Here is a 13,705-nt window from a genome sequence, read left to right as displayed (position 1 = left end):
ATCACTTGTCAGAACAAAGAACACCAAACAAGTCAGAGATACATTCCTTCAAGGTTTAAAAAAAAAGAAAAAAAAAGAAAAGAGAAAAGAAAAGAAAAAGATCAACATGTACACAGTGAGTCAGTATGGCCTTGGCAAGGGAGTCTTATCATGGAAGCAGTACCAGCGTTGGCGTCCTAGGAAGGGAGGCATTTAATCTTTATTCTTAAGATGGACATTTTTACTTCTGGTCAATGCACGTTTTTCTTTAATAATTAAAGCAGATGTACAATGTATGTTTGATAGGCCGTAAACAGGCTGTTTTAGTTAGCATAAAATTTGAGTTACATCATGTATAAGCCACAATGTCTTCCCCAGACCTCAATATGTGAAAATTTCTTTCATCAGAAATCAGGGAAGGTCTAGGAGGCTGAGGGCTTTTCCCTACAAACAAGAAACGGGGGCCTTGGAAAGACTTTTTACTCGGGAGGGCCCTGCAGGGTCCTCCTCAGTTTCAATCCCCCCTTTTCTTTGATACTCCTCAATCTTGAGGGGAACAGAGGTGGAACAAGAAAAGGAATAAAGTTTTGGATAGAGAGGTTAATCGTAGACTTGGTAGGGGTTACAGTTTTAGGGGGACTCAGTTTCAAACAGACAGCAGCTCAGCTCTTTCAGACCATGAGCAACTCCATGGCCACCAGGCACTGGGGGTTCACCATTCCCCACCGCCTCCCTTTCCCCCAAACAGAGTAGCCATATTTTAGGTAGCTGGGATCCTTCTAGCAGTGCCACCCCTGCTACAATGGTGCACATGTTTGTGTGGCCCCAAGATTACCCCCATGGTTGGATATTTGCCAGGAGGACTTGGGGGACTCAGCATATAGTTGGACTCACTCCAGAGATGAACTACAGGGGTACCGTAAGGATGCACAGTGGATCCTAAGGGAAAAACACACAAGCAGAGACTGGAAGAATCCATGTGCCTCTTCCTTCCGTCCTCTCCCTTCCCCGGTGGGGGAACATGCAGAGTGTACTCTTCTCCCAGCAATAAAAATGCAGTCACATGTGTGTTATGTCCAGGGACTCTCACGAGGGACCCAGCACCCTAGGGTTTCACTGGGCCCTGGACACAGAGGACCCTCTGCCTGGCATGTACCAAAATTCCAGGCTCCCCGTATGAAAGCACATGTTGAGCAGAAACCATAGTGCTTGCACAGTCTAAGAACAATGAGCCTTCTTATCAGTTAGGAAATGGTGGGACAACTACCAAATCAAGTTCCCAGATTCCAGCCCACCTTGCAAACAGGCCTTTCAAAGAAGAGAGACAAGCTATGTGAAGCCTTTCTGTTATTTAATCAATGTGACCTTCATTGTTCCAATGCTTTTATCGTAGTTATGTAGAAGAATGTCCACATCTGTAGAAAATACACATGAAAGGATTTTGCAGTGATGTTGATGGTGCATCGGGTTGGAAATGTGTTCAGTGTTTCGGGGGGGAAAGCTCTATGTGCTATAACTACCACGCATCCTGTAAATGCCTGTCTCATAGTCCTCCTATCAAAATTCCTCCAGTTGACCTAAAATTATCCTCCAGAGCTAAATTGTCTGAACCAGCCTCTACTCCAGGACCACACACTACATGTGGTCATGGTTCTTAGGTCTGTTTCAACCTGTCACACTCCCCTTTTGATGATACTGGCAAAACACTGTCCTCAGTGGGTGTGTCCCATGCTGATACTGCAGGTGGGTGGGGCAGTTCGGGGTAGTTACATCAAAGGCAGCGGCAGGCTTCATCTGCATTACATCAGGAGACTGGAACTCCTTAGGGATCCTGCAGCAGTGAGGCTAGCCACGACCCCTGGACTGGGGTGGGGACAGCCGGATCCTGCCATTGCATGGTCCTCTCTCACCCTCATCATGACTAGAATGTCACAAATGTGGTGTCACTGTGACACTGTCCCACATCCACCACCTGCCTAATGCTTTTAACCCTGATTGATAATCTTTGACTCCATGATTTCCTTGGGGCTTGGAAAACAGGGTGCTAACACTTCCACGTTCTCAAATGGAGAACACCTTCTATAGGTGTTTTCTTCTGTACAATTTTCCCTCCTCAACTGGGGCAAATCCTTACTGTGAACCAAGTAGTCACCAATGCAGAAACATTGTATTTCTATTAAAAAGGCATGAGAAGGCTTCCCTGGTGGTGCAGTGGTTGAGAGTCCGCCTGCCGATGCAGGGGACGCGGGTTCGTGCCCCGGTCCGGGAAGGTCCCACATGCCACGGAGCGGCTGGGCCCGTGAGCCATGGCCGCTGAGCCTGCGCGTCCGGAGCCTGTGCTCCGCAACGGGAGAGGCCACAACAGTGACAGGCCCGCGTACCGCAAAAAAAAAAAAAAAAGACATGAGACACTATTGGCAAAATAATACCTTTATTACCTATGATTGGCAGATATATTTCTGATTTATTCTTTCCATGTTTGAAAAGAATTTCAAAATAACGAAATAATTTTATACACCATACAATTCAGGGTAAGGCTGGACTCAGGGGACCACTTGATTTTTCATAGGGTGGGAAGAACCCTCTGTCTCCATCCATTTTTTTGAGGTAGTTTGACTTTCAGCTCTGAGTCCTGATCCCAGTCTTGAAATGCCATGGGGTTAAGTTCACCACCCGTGGGGGCTGGAATTTTCTCAGCCCTAGGGATGAGCTTCTAGGAGGCAAGGGTAGAGGGCTCTGGAGCGGAAACAGAGGGCCTGGTGTGGGTGGAGGGTGAGAAGCCTTCTCATGATCCAGTGTTTCCCTGTGCTGATCACTGCGTATCCACTCAGTAAAACAGGGGCTGCCTTAGAGCAGGAGCAGCCAGTAAATTTGATAGAGGAACCTTCTTATAGTAGTTTCCAGAATCTGAAGACAGGGCCCAGTAGGAACTTTGACCGGATCCAGGAGATCCCAGGATTCCAGGGAGCTATAAGCCCTTGATTACTGAGACGGCCCAGCCAATGGGCCCAGCTCCCGGGAGGCACGGTCAGGTAGTTTTCAAGGACAGCCCTCGACTAGGACAGACAGACCTGCACGATGACACTGGAATTCGTCACAGAGATTCCATACTGCTCATTTCTGAACTCCAAGTCCCAGATGCAGCATTCAAAAGACACAAAGCGAACGCCCTTCTTGAGGTTGGAGAACACGTGGCTGACCTGTAGGAAGGAAAAGAGGTAAGCCTCATTGTGACATAGGTTTCCTCTCAGAAGCTGAGTTGGGGTCCTCAGGCAGGTGGTATTTTTCCATAGATGGCTGTGACAATGTCTCCACAGGTACTTCTAGAATCATGCCACTCCTTATCCAAGGATAGAGTCTAATTCCTGTTCCCTTGAATCTGGGCAGGTTCCCTTGTAACCAAGAGTGTGGTGGAAATGACGCTGAGTGACTTTTGCTAAGTGACTTCCAAGGCTGGGTCAGAAAGGCAAGGCAGCTTCTGCTGGTTTCTCCAGAAGCCTCATGGTGGAACCCTGAGCCACCAGGAAGCAGTCTGACTGCCCTGAAGCCACCATGCTGTGAGGAAGCCCAAACTAGACCAAGCAGAGAGATCCCATGGCCAAGCTCTGAGATTAAACCAAGAGCTGCCTGGCCAGCCACCAGCTGTATACACACTCACATCCTGCCCTGCCCTTCGGCCCCAGCCAGCGCCTGAAGGCTACTACACGAGAGAATGGAGCCAGAAGCAACCAGCAGAGCTCTACTCACAGAAACCACGAGAGGTGAGAAAATGACTGCTGATGCTATTAAGCCACTATATTTGAGGGCAACTTTTTATGCAGCCATAGATTCTCATAAGCCCCACTGTCCTTTCCCACACCCCAGAGACTCACCCGAGGAGAGACGCTGTTTCTCCACTTCCAGATGGGAAAAGGCAAAGGAGAGAAGTGATCCAGGATGGCCTGGTTGGCATCTAGAAGTTGGACAGTTAGCTGATATATACAGTCAGTTCCTTGTTGGTCATTCCGCCTGTGGGAGAAGGGAGACCTTGAAGGCTGGACTTGCCGTCCTATCTCTTTGCGGGTCTGCCTGCTTCACCTGAATGGCCTTCCCATGTACGCAAGTACAAAAGAGTTTTGTGATCCCCGGGACTGGCACCATTAATGTCACTTAGGAGTTTGGCCCCTCTGCCTACCCAGTGAATTCATCTGCACTAAACTCTCTCCCCAGCTGGTCCACATGCACATTCATTTCAGAAGTAATGACCTAAAGCCGTGCCCTTCAGGGTACCTCCTCCCATATTATTTCTCATTCTATATTTCACTGGTGGCAAAAGATGTCATTTCCGATGTGTACAACGGTGATGTTTTAAGATACAATTTTCTTATCAGCCATTTACAGGGATTCAGAGGAATCTAGATAAATTGGTGATGGGATATCCAGCAATATTCAAAGACACAACATGCAATGTCCTTTGATGGTAAATGGATAGATTATGGTACATTCATGTAATGGAATATTATAAAGCCATGAAAGTAAACTAACTGCAGCTACATACAACTATGGATGAATTTACAAATGTGTTATTGATTGAAAGAAGCCAGATACAAACTATATACTGTATGACTCAATATGTATTAAGTACCAAAACGGACAAGACTTATCTATGGTAACAGAATTCAGGACGGTGCTACCCTTGGGTTGAAAGTGATGGGGAATGGTGCATGAGGGATGCTAAGGGCGGGGTTTGCTGGCAACATTCTGTTCTTGATTTAGTGAATGTATTCACTTCGTAATAATTCACTGAGTTGCACAACCAAGACGTGCATTTTTTTTTTTTTTTTTTTTTTTGCGGTACGCGGGCCTCTCACTGTTGTGGCCTCTCCCTTTGCGGAGCACAGGCTCCGGATGCACAGGCTCAGCGGCCATGGCTCACGGGCCCAGCCGCTCCGCAGCAATGTGGGATCTTCCTGGACCGGGGCACGAACCCGTGTTCCCTGCATCGGCAGGCGGACTCTCAACCACTGCACCACCAGGGAAGCCCCATTTTTGATGTTAGAAATTAAAAATTTAAAAACAAGAGTAATAGGTGGTATAAATACACAAACAAGTAAGTACCTCCTTTTACAGAGACTTCACATCACTCCACTACTTGGACTTAGATGTCCGTTCAACTTCTCCCACAGAATTTTGTCCTAATGTAGTACTAATATATTTTAAAATTCTTCTGACTTACCTTTCATACTGTTTGTGCCAACCACACACACACACACACACACACACACACACAAAGAATATAATTAGAAATTTAAAATTTTTCCTGTGACCATAAAACTCTAAGCATTAACATTTTTTCTTTTGGATTAAATTATTTCCTACTAGTGATTCCCAGACATTGCTGCAGATTGGAATCATCTGGAATCTTGAAATGATACCTTATAGAAAAGCATTTAGCCCTGTCCAAAGGTAAGGTCTTTGCTGTCCACTACTGGGAGGTAATCTCTGGACCCTTGGACTGGTATGTCTGACAGGAGTATCTTAGTTCACCTGGGGACCTTGAGTCACATTGAATAGCCTGCCAATATGATTTGGCGGGGGCTGGCCACATCCACATAGATAGTCTATAATGGGAGCAAACCACCGCAGGAAGACCAACAATGTGACTTAGGGTGCCTCACGCAATATCAGTTGACCTGGAGGCTGAGAGGAAACACAGGATAAAGCCCCTATAAACTCAGGTGAGCTTCCCTGCTTGGCAATATTCCATGGGTATTGTCACCCATGGAGGCCAGGACAGTCATGTGTCCTGACCCCCTGAGGAGAGGGCAATGGAAATCTGGTACCCCCTGGATGCTGCCTGTGATCTTACCCTTGGCTAATTTTAATCTGTATATTTTCCATGTAATAAACTAATTGTTTAATAGTTTCCATTCAGTTCTGTCTTTCTAGTCAATTACTGAGCCTGAGGGTGATTTTGGGAATCCTCCAAACTGGCAGTTGGAAGGTGGTCTTGACGTTGTGCCCTTTAACTTCGTAGTTGGCTCTAAACTTCTCATAGATGTTGATGCCTGGCTCTCTCAGCCTAGACACTCTATTTAATTGGTATAGAGTGTGACCCAGACATTGGGAGTTATAGATATTTTGGGTGATGTACAACAAAACTGGGGAGTCACTGATTATTACAATCAACTGGTACACCACTGCTCAAAGCCACACAACCATGCTACAATAGTTTGATAGAGGATTAAATTAAAAACAAAAGTTGATTGGAAGTACGCCTCCTAAAGATATGGATTTGCAGAGGGAGGAATTTTACGGTGCCTTGATTGAAAGTGAATGTGGTAAGGCCAACATTTTAAATGGTCACTTTTCCTGTCTCAAGTAGTCTTTACATCTGAGGACCACGCAATACAGGGAGGGGCTTTCATTTTCTGTAAAACTGGAGGACTGTGAGATAGGAATTGGGAAAGGATAACTATATGATGCTCCCACTATCGATGTGAACTGTAGGGAGTTGTTTTAGAACAAGGAACATAAAACTGTAGAGGACCTGGATTTTGCCTTGCTTAAAATCATCTGGGTCCTGTATCCCCTGGAAGGTGCTCATGGACCGCAGTTTCAAGACCATCACTACAGAGCACAAGAGTCAGACAAGTATGAGTCTAATGCCAGGCCCTGCCAAGTCTTAGCTGGGCCACCAGGGAAAAATCATCTCCCATTCCGAACTTCTCAGCTTGACGTTTCAAAAATAATTTTCCCACAGGATCAAGGATCATGAAGGGTAATAAAACAGCTCAAACTTCAAAGCACTGGCTTTGTGTTTGACATATAACCCTATCTTATAAAGATAGGGAAACTGAGGCACACTGTGACTTGCCCAAGGCCACAAAGCTGGGAAGCCAGGGTTTGAACCTGAGAGGTTCTGGCTCCAGAATCTGACCTTTAGCCAAGTCTCCTACCTTGTCCCCTCCTAAACCAGGGAGCATCTCATTCACAGACAAGAACGAATTGGGCCCAAGTCCTCTGTATAGGATCCAAACTGGCATCATCCCATCCGGGTCCTTTTGGGGGTTAGGGGATGGGTTCGGGGAATGTACTCTGCTAAGTACTAAAGCTCTCATGGTGGTTAACTCTCATTTCCCTACCTGCTTTATCCTAAGGGGCTGTTAGGAGGCCTAAATAAAGTCACCCAGGGACTTCCCTGGTGGCGCAGTGGTTAAGAATCCACCTGCCAATATAGGGGACATGGGTTCAATTCCTGGTCGGGGAAGATCCCACATGCCACGGAGCAACTAAGCCCGTGCGCCACAACTACTGAAGCCAGTGCGCCTAGACCCCATGCTCCGCAACAAGAGAAGCCACAGCAATGAGAAGCCAGCGAACCACACCGAAGAGTAACCCCTGCTCTCCACAACTAGAGAAATACCCATGCACAGCAACGAAGACCTAAAGCAGCCATAAATAAATAAATAACTAAATAAATAAAGGGCTGTTTTTATCATCACACTCACCAGTCAGAGACACAAATCTCAATCTTTCCACTGTCCAGGAGTTCCGGCCAGAAACCCTCCTCCTCCAGGTCCAACACTTGCTTCTTGTGATAACCCCTAGGAAAGAGGGAGAAAGGTCAATGAGGACCAGGCAAGTCCTCAACAACCGCCCTTGGGGAAGAGGGACATTCACCTGTAGGCAGACAGGAAGCTGGTCAGCATATAGGCACTAGGTATAACCTCCAAGTTTTCCTCCTCCTCCGCCCAGCCGTCTTCACTGCTCAGCACCGTCCATTTCAGGAAACCTTCTGTTAAATGAAAACGGGTTTTCCCCAAGTTCTTTGCCATCCCACCCGTCCAGGGATAAGTCCCCTGGGGTTTCCCGTGGGGACCTGCACGTCCCGCTCCTCCCTTGGGATCCAGTTCCACCTCACCCACGGAGTCCAAGCGCCCCCCGCATCCGGCCCCTCGCACCAGCTCCCATGAGGACCCCTTTCCTGGGCTCCCCACCTAGGCCCCTGGGGTTCCGGAGGAGGTTGCGTCCTATGGGTCTGCGCTCGCAGAAGCGGCCCAGGACGCAGGGCCTGGGGTCGTCGGCGGCGGGCAGGCAGGTGCTGACGATGGGCCACAGGGCGGCGTGTTTCCGGGCCAGGATGCTCAGCCACAGGGCCTGGCAGTCGACCAGGTCGCGCCAGCGCCGGCACACCCGGCGGCAGCGCCCGAGCAGCACGTGAGGGGGCACGTGGCTCAGCACCGTCTCGAGCAGCTCCGTGGGCAGCTGGCCCAGACCCAGCGGCTCTTCGGGTTCGGGCTCCAGCGCGGAAACACCGACTAGCCAGTTCCTGGAAGCCGAGGCACCCATGGTCTCCTCACCAGGCCCAGCTGCAACGCGGGAGAGCCAGTGTCATACTTCAGGGTGTCAGGGACCTGCAGCCTCTACCAGCCCCGCCCCTGCCAGCCACACCCCAAGACTGTCACTCCCTAAGCCCCTTCAGCTTCTTCCCCAACCTCACCACCCCGAGCCCCATCTTCAAGGCCCCAGACTCCCAACCCGTCCTTGCCAGCAGGCGATTTAAGCCCCTCTCTACCATTTGCATCACAGCCCCCGGCAGCCAACCTCCTCTGCGACCTTGCAGACCCCCGAGTCCTACCCTGCATCTCAGCCAGAGCTCCTCGCAGGATGGGCCCCCATCTCTACCTCTGCCCTTTTTATTTGCCCGCCCCTCCCTTCTTAATACCCAACACCACTGCCAGCCACCTCCCCTGCCCCATGCTCTTTCTGACTCCACAGTCTCTGCCCGCCCCTCCTTTCTTACTGTCTGCCATGCCCCCTCCTCCCTCTGCCTAGCCCCGACTGACTAGCCAGCCCCTCCTGTCCCCACCTCCTGTATTCTCCAGACACCCGCCTCCCTCAGGCCGTATTTGGACTGAGGTGGAACTGCCGAACCAAATCTCCCAGAGTAGGGGCCGCCAGGATCCAGAGTCTGTCGCTCTTCGTCCGGACCAGTGGCCCCTTGGAGTGTCCCTAATCAGGCTGTAAGGCCCTTGGTGCTGAACAACTGCTGCTATTTGGGTCAGGCACCTGGGCAGGAGGCTTTGTATTCATTAGGTCGTATAAAATCCTCATCACCTTTGAGGATCCAGCATCACTAGCTTGGAGATCATTGCACAGGAGAAAACAGGCTCCAGCAGGAGCCAAATGCATTTCTATCTGACTCCCTAAAAGAGTGCTGTAACCAGTAATAACCCCAGCCAAACTTCATGGAGCCTCTTACTACCAGTCAGGGTAGCAACCCCCTAAGATAGGTATGGCTATGTCCCCACTTCCCAGGTGAGAAAACTGAGGCCAAGGGACCTGCCCAAATCAAACAGCTAGTAGGTGACAGAGCTGGGATTTGAGCCTAGCCTGGGTAGCTCTAGAATTCTTGCTTTTAACCTCTATACCAACTCTGTCCAAGAAAAATAAAAGGGGAGCTACACATACAATTCCCAATATCAGCACGTAAAACCATCATTGATTTTTGCCCACGTGGAACTTACTTTCTAAGGGAGAGAGACATGGTGAACAGGAGACAGATTAAGCAAATTAGATACTGTTAGGAAATCATTAAAAATAAAATCTCCTGCCAACCCCCAACATCCTCTTCAAAAATGCAGAAAAGGTGCAAACAGTTTTTCTATGGAGTAAGCATCAAATCAGACTGTAATTCACATGGGCCATGATGAGCAGTAGACGTGACATGGAAATTGTGTAGTGTGTTAGAAGGTGATCAGTGTTCTGGGAAACAGAGCAGGCAAGGGGGAAAGGGCCATAAGCAATCTGGGTGGGGAGATCCTGAATTCTGAGAGATGGATTGACTATTACATGGGCCAAATTTCTTTTCGATACATACACTGTCAGTACAATTTTTACTGTTGAGGTTTTCCAACATATCCCAAAGTGGAATAGTGTAAGGAGCTCCAGCAGTAAACTGCTGACCAATCTGGTTTCATCTCTACTCCCACCCACTTGCTCCCCCAGGCAATTTAAAGCAAATCTTAGAAACCACACCCTTCTGCCCATAGCAATACATTATTTTAATGTAATTTGTAAACTGGGGGAATCCATTTGATAATGAGATTATGAAAATTGATTATGACCCAATCAGGATTTCAAAAAGTGGTTAAAATAAAAAAGTTTGAAAACTTCAAGTAAGATAAAAGAGCAGAGACTGATAAGTCAGTTTCCATTCTTCAATTTCCTCCTCAGACACAATCTCCGTTAATTCCTAGAATTACACCCCATGGTGTACTCCAGTTAAAAAGAAAAATAGGGACTTCCAGGGTGGCGCAATGATTAAGAATCCGCCTGCCAGTGCACGGGACATGGGTTCGAGCCCTGATCCAGGAAGATCCCACAAGCCGCAGAGCAACTAAGTCCATGTGCCACAACTACTGACCCTGCGCTCTAGAGCCCCCAAGCCATAACTACTGAGCCCGCGTGCCACAACTACTGAAGCCCGCGCTCCTAGAGCCCATGCTCCGCAACAAGAGAAGCCACTGCAATGAGAAGCCCTCACACCACAACGAAGAGTAGCCCCTGCTCGCCGGAACTAGAGAAAGCCCACACGCAGCAACGAAGACCCAACACAGCCGAAAAAAATTAAACAAATAAAATTTTAAAAAATAAAAGAAAAATATAATTCTGTTCCAAGGGCTTACTGCCTAGAAGAAAAAGATTAGAGAATAATGGCTCCCAGGAGACGAGGGTGTACAGGCACCCCAGGGCCCTTTTGGGGAAGTTGTGGGTGCATTTTGGTGTCACAGTCATGAGAGTGTTATTGGGAAGCCGCGCACAGGACAGTGCCACCCAGGGGAGAACTATCGTGGATTCCTCCTCCTAGCCAATGTCCTGTGTGTTTTACGTAGGAGGAAAGCCTGTTAATCTGAGCCTAGAACCCAAATTAGTTGGCCTGTAAATGTCAAGAGTGTTAACAGACACTGAATGGTCCAAGAACGCAACTTGTGAGTCAATTGGAAGAGTTTCCTCGGCTTTCTTGGCACTTTACTAGTTGTTACGATCCAGTTCAGGAAACTGCAAAATCTCTTCATCTAGGCAGGGCCAGCTGTGGGTTTTGTGGAGCTTCAGGGATCCACAGAGAGTGCTGGGGAGTTTTCAGATACACCGGGGAAGTTTTAAAATCCAACTCTGAATCAGATCTGCATTTGTAACAAATTCCCAAGGGATGTTGATGGCTACCCTCCATGGACCACACACTAGCTGGATCTTATTGGGAGCAAGCCCGAGTATCACTTGCATATTGAAATATGGTTTTTTTGGGGGTTTTTTTTGCGGTACGCGGGCCTCTCACCGCTGTGGCCTCTCCCGTTGCGGAGCACAGGCTCCGGACGCGCAGGCCCAGCGGCCATGGCTCACGGGCGTAGCCGCTCCGCGGCATGTGGGATCTTCCCGGACCGGGGCACGAACCCGTGTCCCCTGCATCGGCAGGCGGACTCTCAACCACTGTGCCACCAGGGAAGCCCGAAATATGTATTCTTTTACTTATAAATTTCTCTCCTTTTATTTCACCTTTACACTATACATATATATTTGGGACCTTTTATTAACATTTAAAGATTTCTCTGTGGAGATAGGTTTCATCAAGTATTTCATTTCAAGGTGGTAAAGGCTGAATGAGAAATTCTTCGCCATACGTGGAGGAAGGTTGTGGTTGGCTCTGACCGAGTGAAGCAACAAGGATGGGCAGGGAAGTGCTGAGTGGGGATGCAGGTGCCTCTCTCTGCTGGAGGAGCAGTGGTTGGGAAGTTGGGGGGAAACCTGCCGGCCTGGTTTGCAGAAGTAGAAAATTCCTGAACCTCAGAGCACTGGAGGCAGGTTGCACAAATATCCCAAGGATATCAGAAGTTCCACCAACTTTGCTTCCCTGCCCCTGGTTCTCCTATCCTGTTAACAGGAGTGGAGTAGCAAGCCTAGGGGTATTTTGATTCCAGGAAAAGAACTGGACTGGGGATGGGCCTTTTGTGTGGATGGAGGGTCTGAGGGATCTTAGGAGGAAGGAGGTAAGTAGTTAACAAAATCTCTCTCAGAAGGGTGGGAGGGATTTGAAGAGAGCCCAACTCCCTAGCTTAGGGTTGAGTGCATCCAGCCCTGGGTGTCGGGTTCAAGTTCCTTCCTCAAGGTGATTCAGCCCCTGAAGGCTCTTCTCTCCTGGATTAGGGAGGATGTGGGTGGGGAGATGGGATTTCAGGTAAAACCTTCTCAGCTCCCCACCCAACCCAGCCTCTAGGGGGTCAAGAGCAGAAAAGAGCCACAAAACCCACAAAATTTCTTTGCTCTAAAGAAGAAAATCCGGGGCTTCCCTGGTGGCACAGTGGTTAAGAATCCGCCTGCCAATGCAGGGGACACGGCTTCGAGCCCTGGTCCTGGAAGATCCCACATGCCGCGGAGCAACTAAACCCATGCGCCACAACTACTGAGCCCAACGCCACAACTACTGAAGCCCGTGCACCTAGAGCCCATGCTCCGCAACAAGAGAAGCCACTGCAATGAGAAGCCTGTGCACCGCAACAAAGAGTAGCCCCCCCTCACCACAAGTGGAGGAAGCCCACGCACAGCAACAAAGACCTAATGCAGCCAAAAAAATAATAATAATTAAAAAAAAAGTTCTGCCTAGGGCCAGTTTTCTAGGCTCTACAACAAACTAAGAGTCTTTAAATATCAAAGCACCAAACTATCTAGAGAGGACACACACCCAGGGAGTTGTGAAAGGAAAGTCCTGGGCAGGGCAAGGAGTGGGACAGGCCAAGGAGGGCGGGAAGGGAGAGCCCCGGTGTGGAAGGTCTGCAGAAGGCAGGGGGTGAGGAGGACGGCTGCAGCCTGAGGGGAGATGGGCCTGGAGGGTGTGGAGGGGCCGGCCTCCTTCCAGAGCAATCTACCCTACCCGCCTATCAGGGAACTGTCTATCCAGAAGGTCCAAAATCTCAGACCATGTGAACATTCCTAGTAAGGGTTCAGCCAGAGCCGCCTGCACCTCTGGTGTACCACAGCCGGTAGCATTACTGCATGCTGGCAACTGTCCATTTAGAAAATGTAATTCATAGGTGATCCCATATGTTTAAAAAGACATTAATAATTCCTTATGTATGACACTGGTATTGCAGTTCCATTTACCTGTTGTATTTACTGCTGTGTCTCCATGCCTGGCCCGGGGCCTGGCAAACAGTAGGAGCTCAATAAATGCTTGTGGAATTTATGAGTGAATTGTGGCAGTTTCTCACAGGGTTACAGTTCCACTTTAACTAGATTCTTCTGCATGGGGCTCCTGACTGAGGACAGGCATGGGCCATGTCAGGAAACCGTTGTCCACCCCCAGGAACAAAGGTGATGGCCCATATTTAATTCAGGAAGAAACTGAGCTTCTGACAGAAGACAAGTGACTTGCCCAGCTCAGGAGGGGTGGTGCTGGCCACCTTGTGGAGGGGATGGTGTTAGCAGGGATGCCATGGCCCTGTAGAAGTTGTCTCTGCATGGGATGGGGAGGTCAAGGGCTATGGGGATTCCCCGTGGATGACGGTCAACCTTTCTTGACCCTTTCACCCAGGAAGCATAATGATAACAAAACATCAGTAATAAATGTGCCCTCTCCCCGTCCCAGGCAATTAGCTGCACGTCTTAGGAGCACTATTTCATCAACTCCTCTCAACTCCCCCTTGATTTAGGCCTCGCTACAAAATGAGAAAAAAAGCTTGGGGAGGGC

General features: G+C 48.9%; 1 protein-coding gene across 1 annotated transcript in view; it reads right to left on the bottom strand.

The window, feature by feature from the left end:
• LOC137215509 (F-box only protein 27-like) overlaps positions 1 to 8,310 on the bottom strand; it is a 32,490-nt gene extending 24,180 nt beyond the window's left edge. Inside the window, exons 1-4 of the mRNA XM_067720788.1 lie at positions 7,883 to 8,310; positions 7,470 to 7,565; positions 3,852 to 3,987; positions 3,051 to 3,179 (exon numbers count right to left, since the gene is read on the bottom strand). Of these exons, the coding sequence (XP_067576889.1) occupies positions 3,051 to 3,179; positions 3,852 to 3,987; positions 7,470 to 7,565; positions 7,883 to 8,310 (789 nt within the window). The remainder of the gene's footprint in view (positions 1 to 3,050; positions 3,180 to 3,851; positions 3,988 to 7,469; positions 7,566 to 7,882) is intronic.
• Positions 8,311 to 13,705: the final 5,395 nt, after the last annotated feature.

The sequence above is a fragment of the Pseudorca crassidens genome, chromosome 20 (assembly GCF_039906515.1).
Source record: "Pseudorca crassidens isolate mPseCra1 chromosome 20, mPseCra1.hap1, whole genome shotgun sequence".
Lineage (NCBI taxonomy): Eukaryota > Metazoa > Chordata > Mammalia > Artiodactyla > Delphinidae > Pseudorca > Pseudorca crassidens.
The sequence above is the reverse complement of the archived record's forward strand: the minus strand, read 5'-3'. Positions and strand labels throughout refer to the sequence as shown.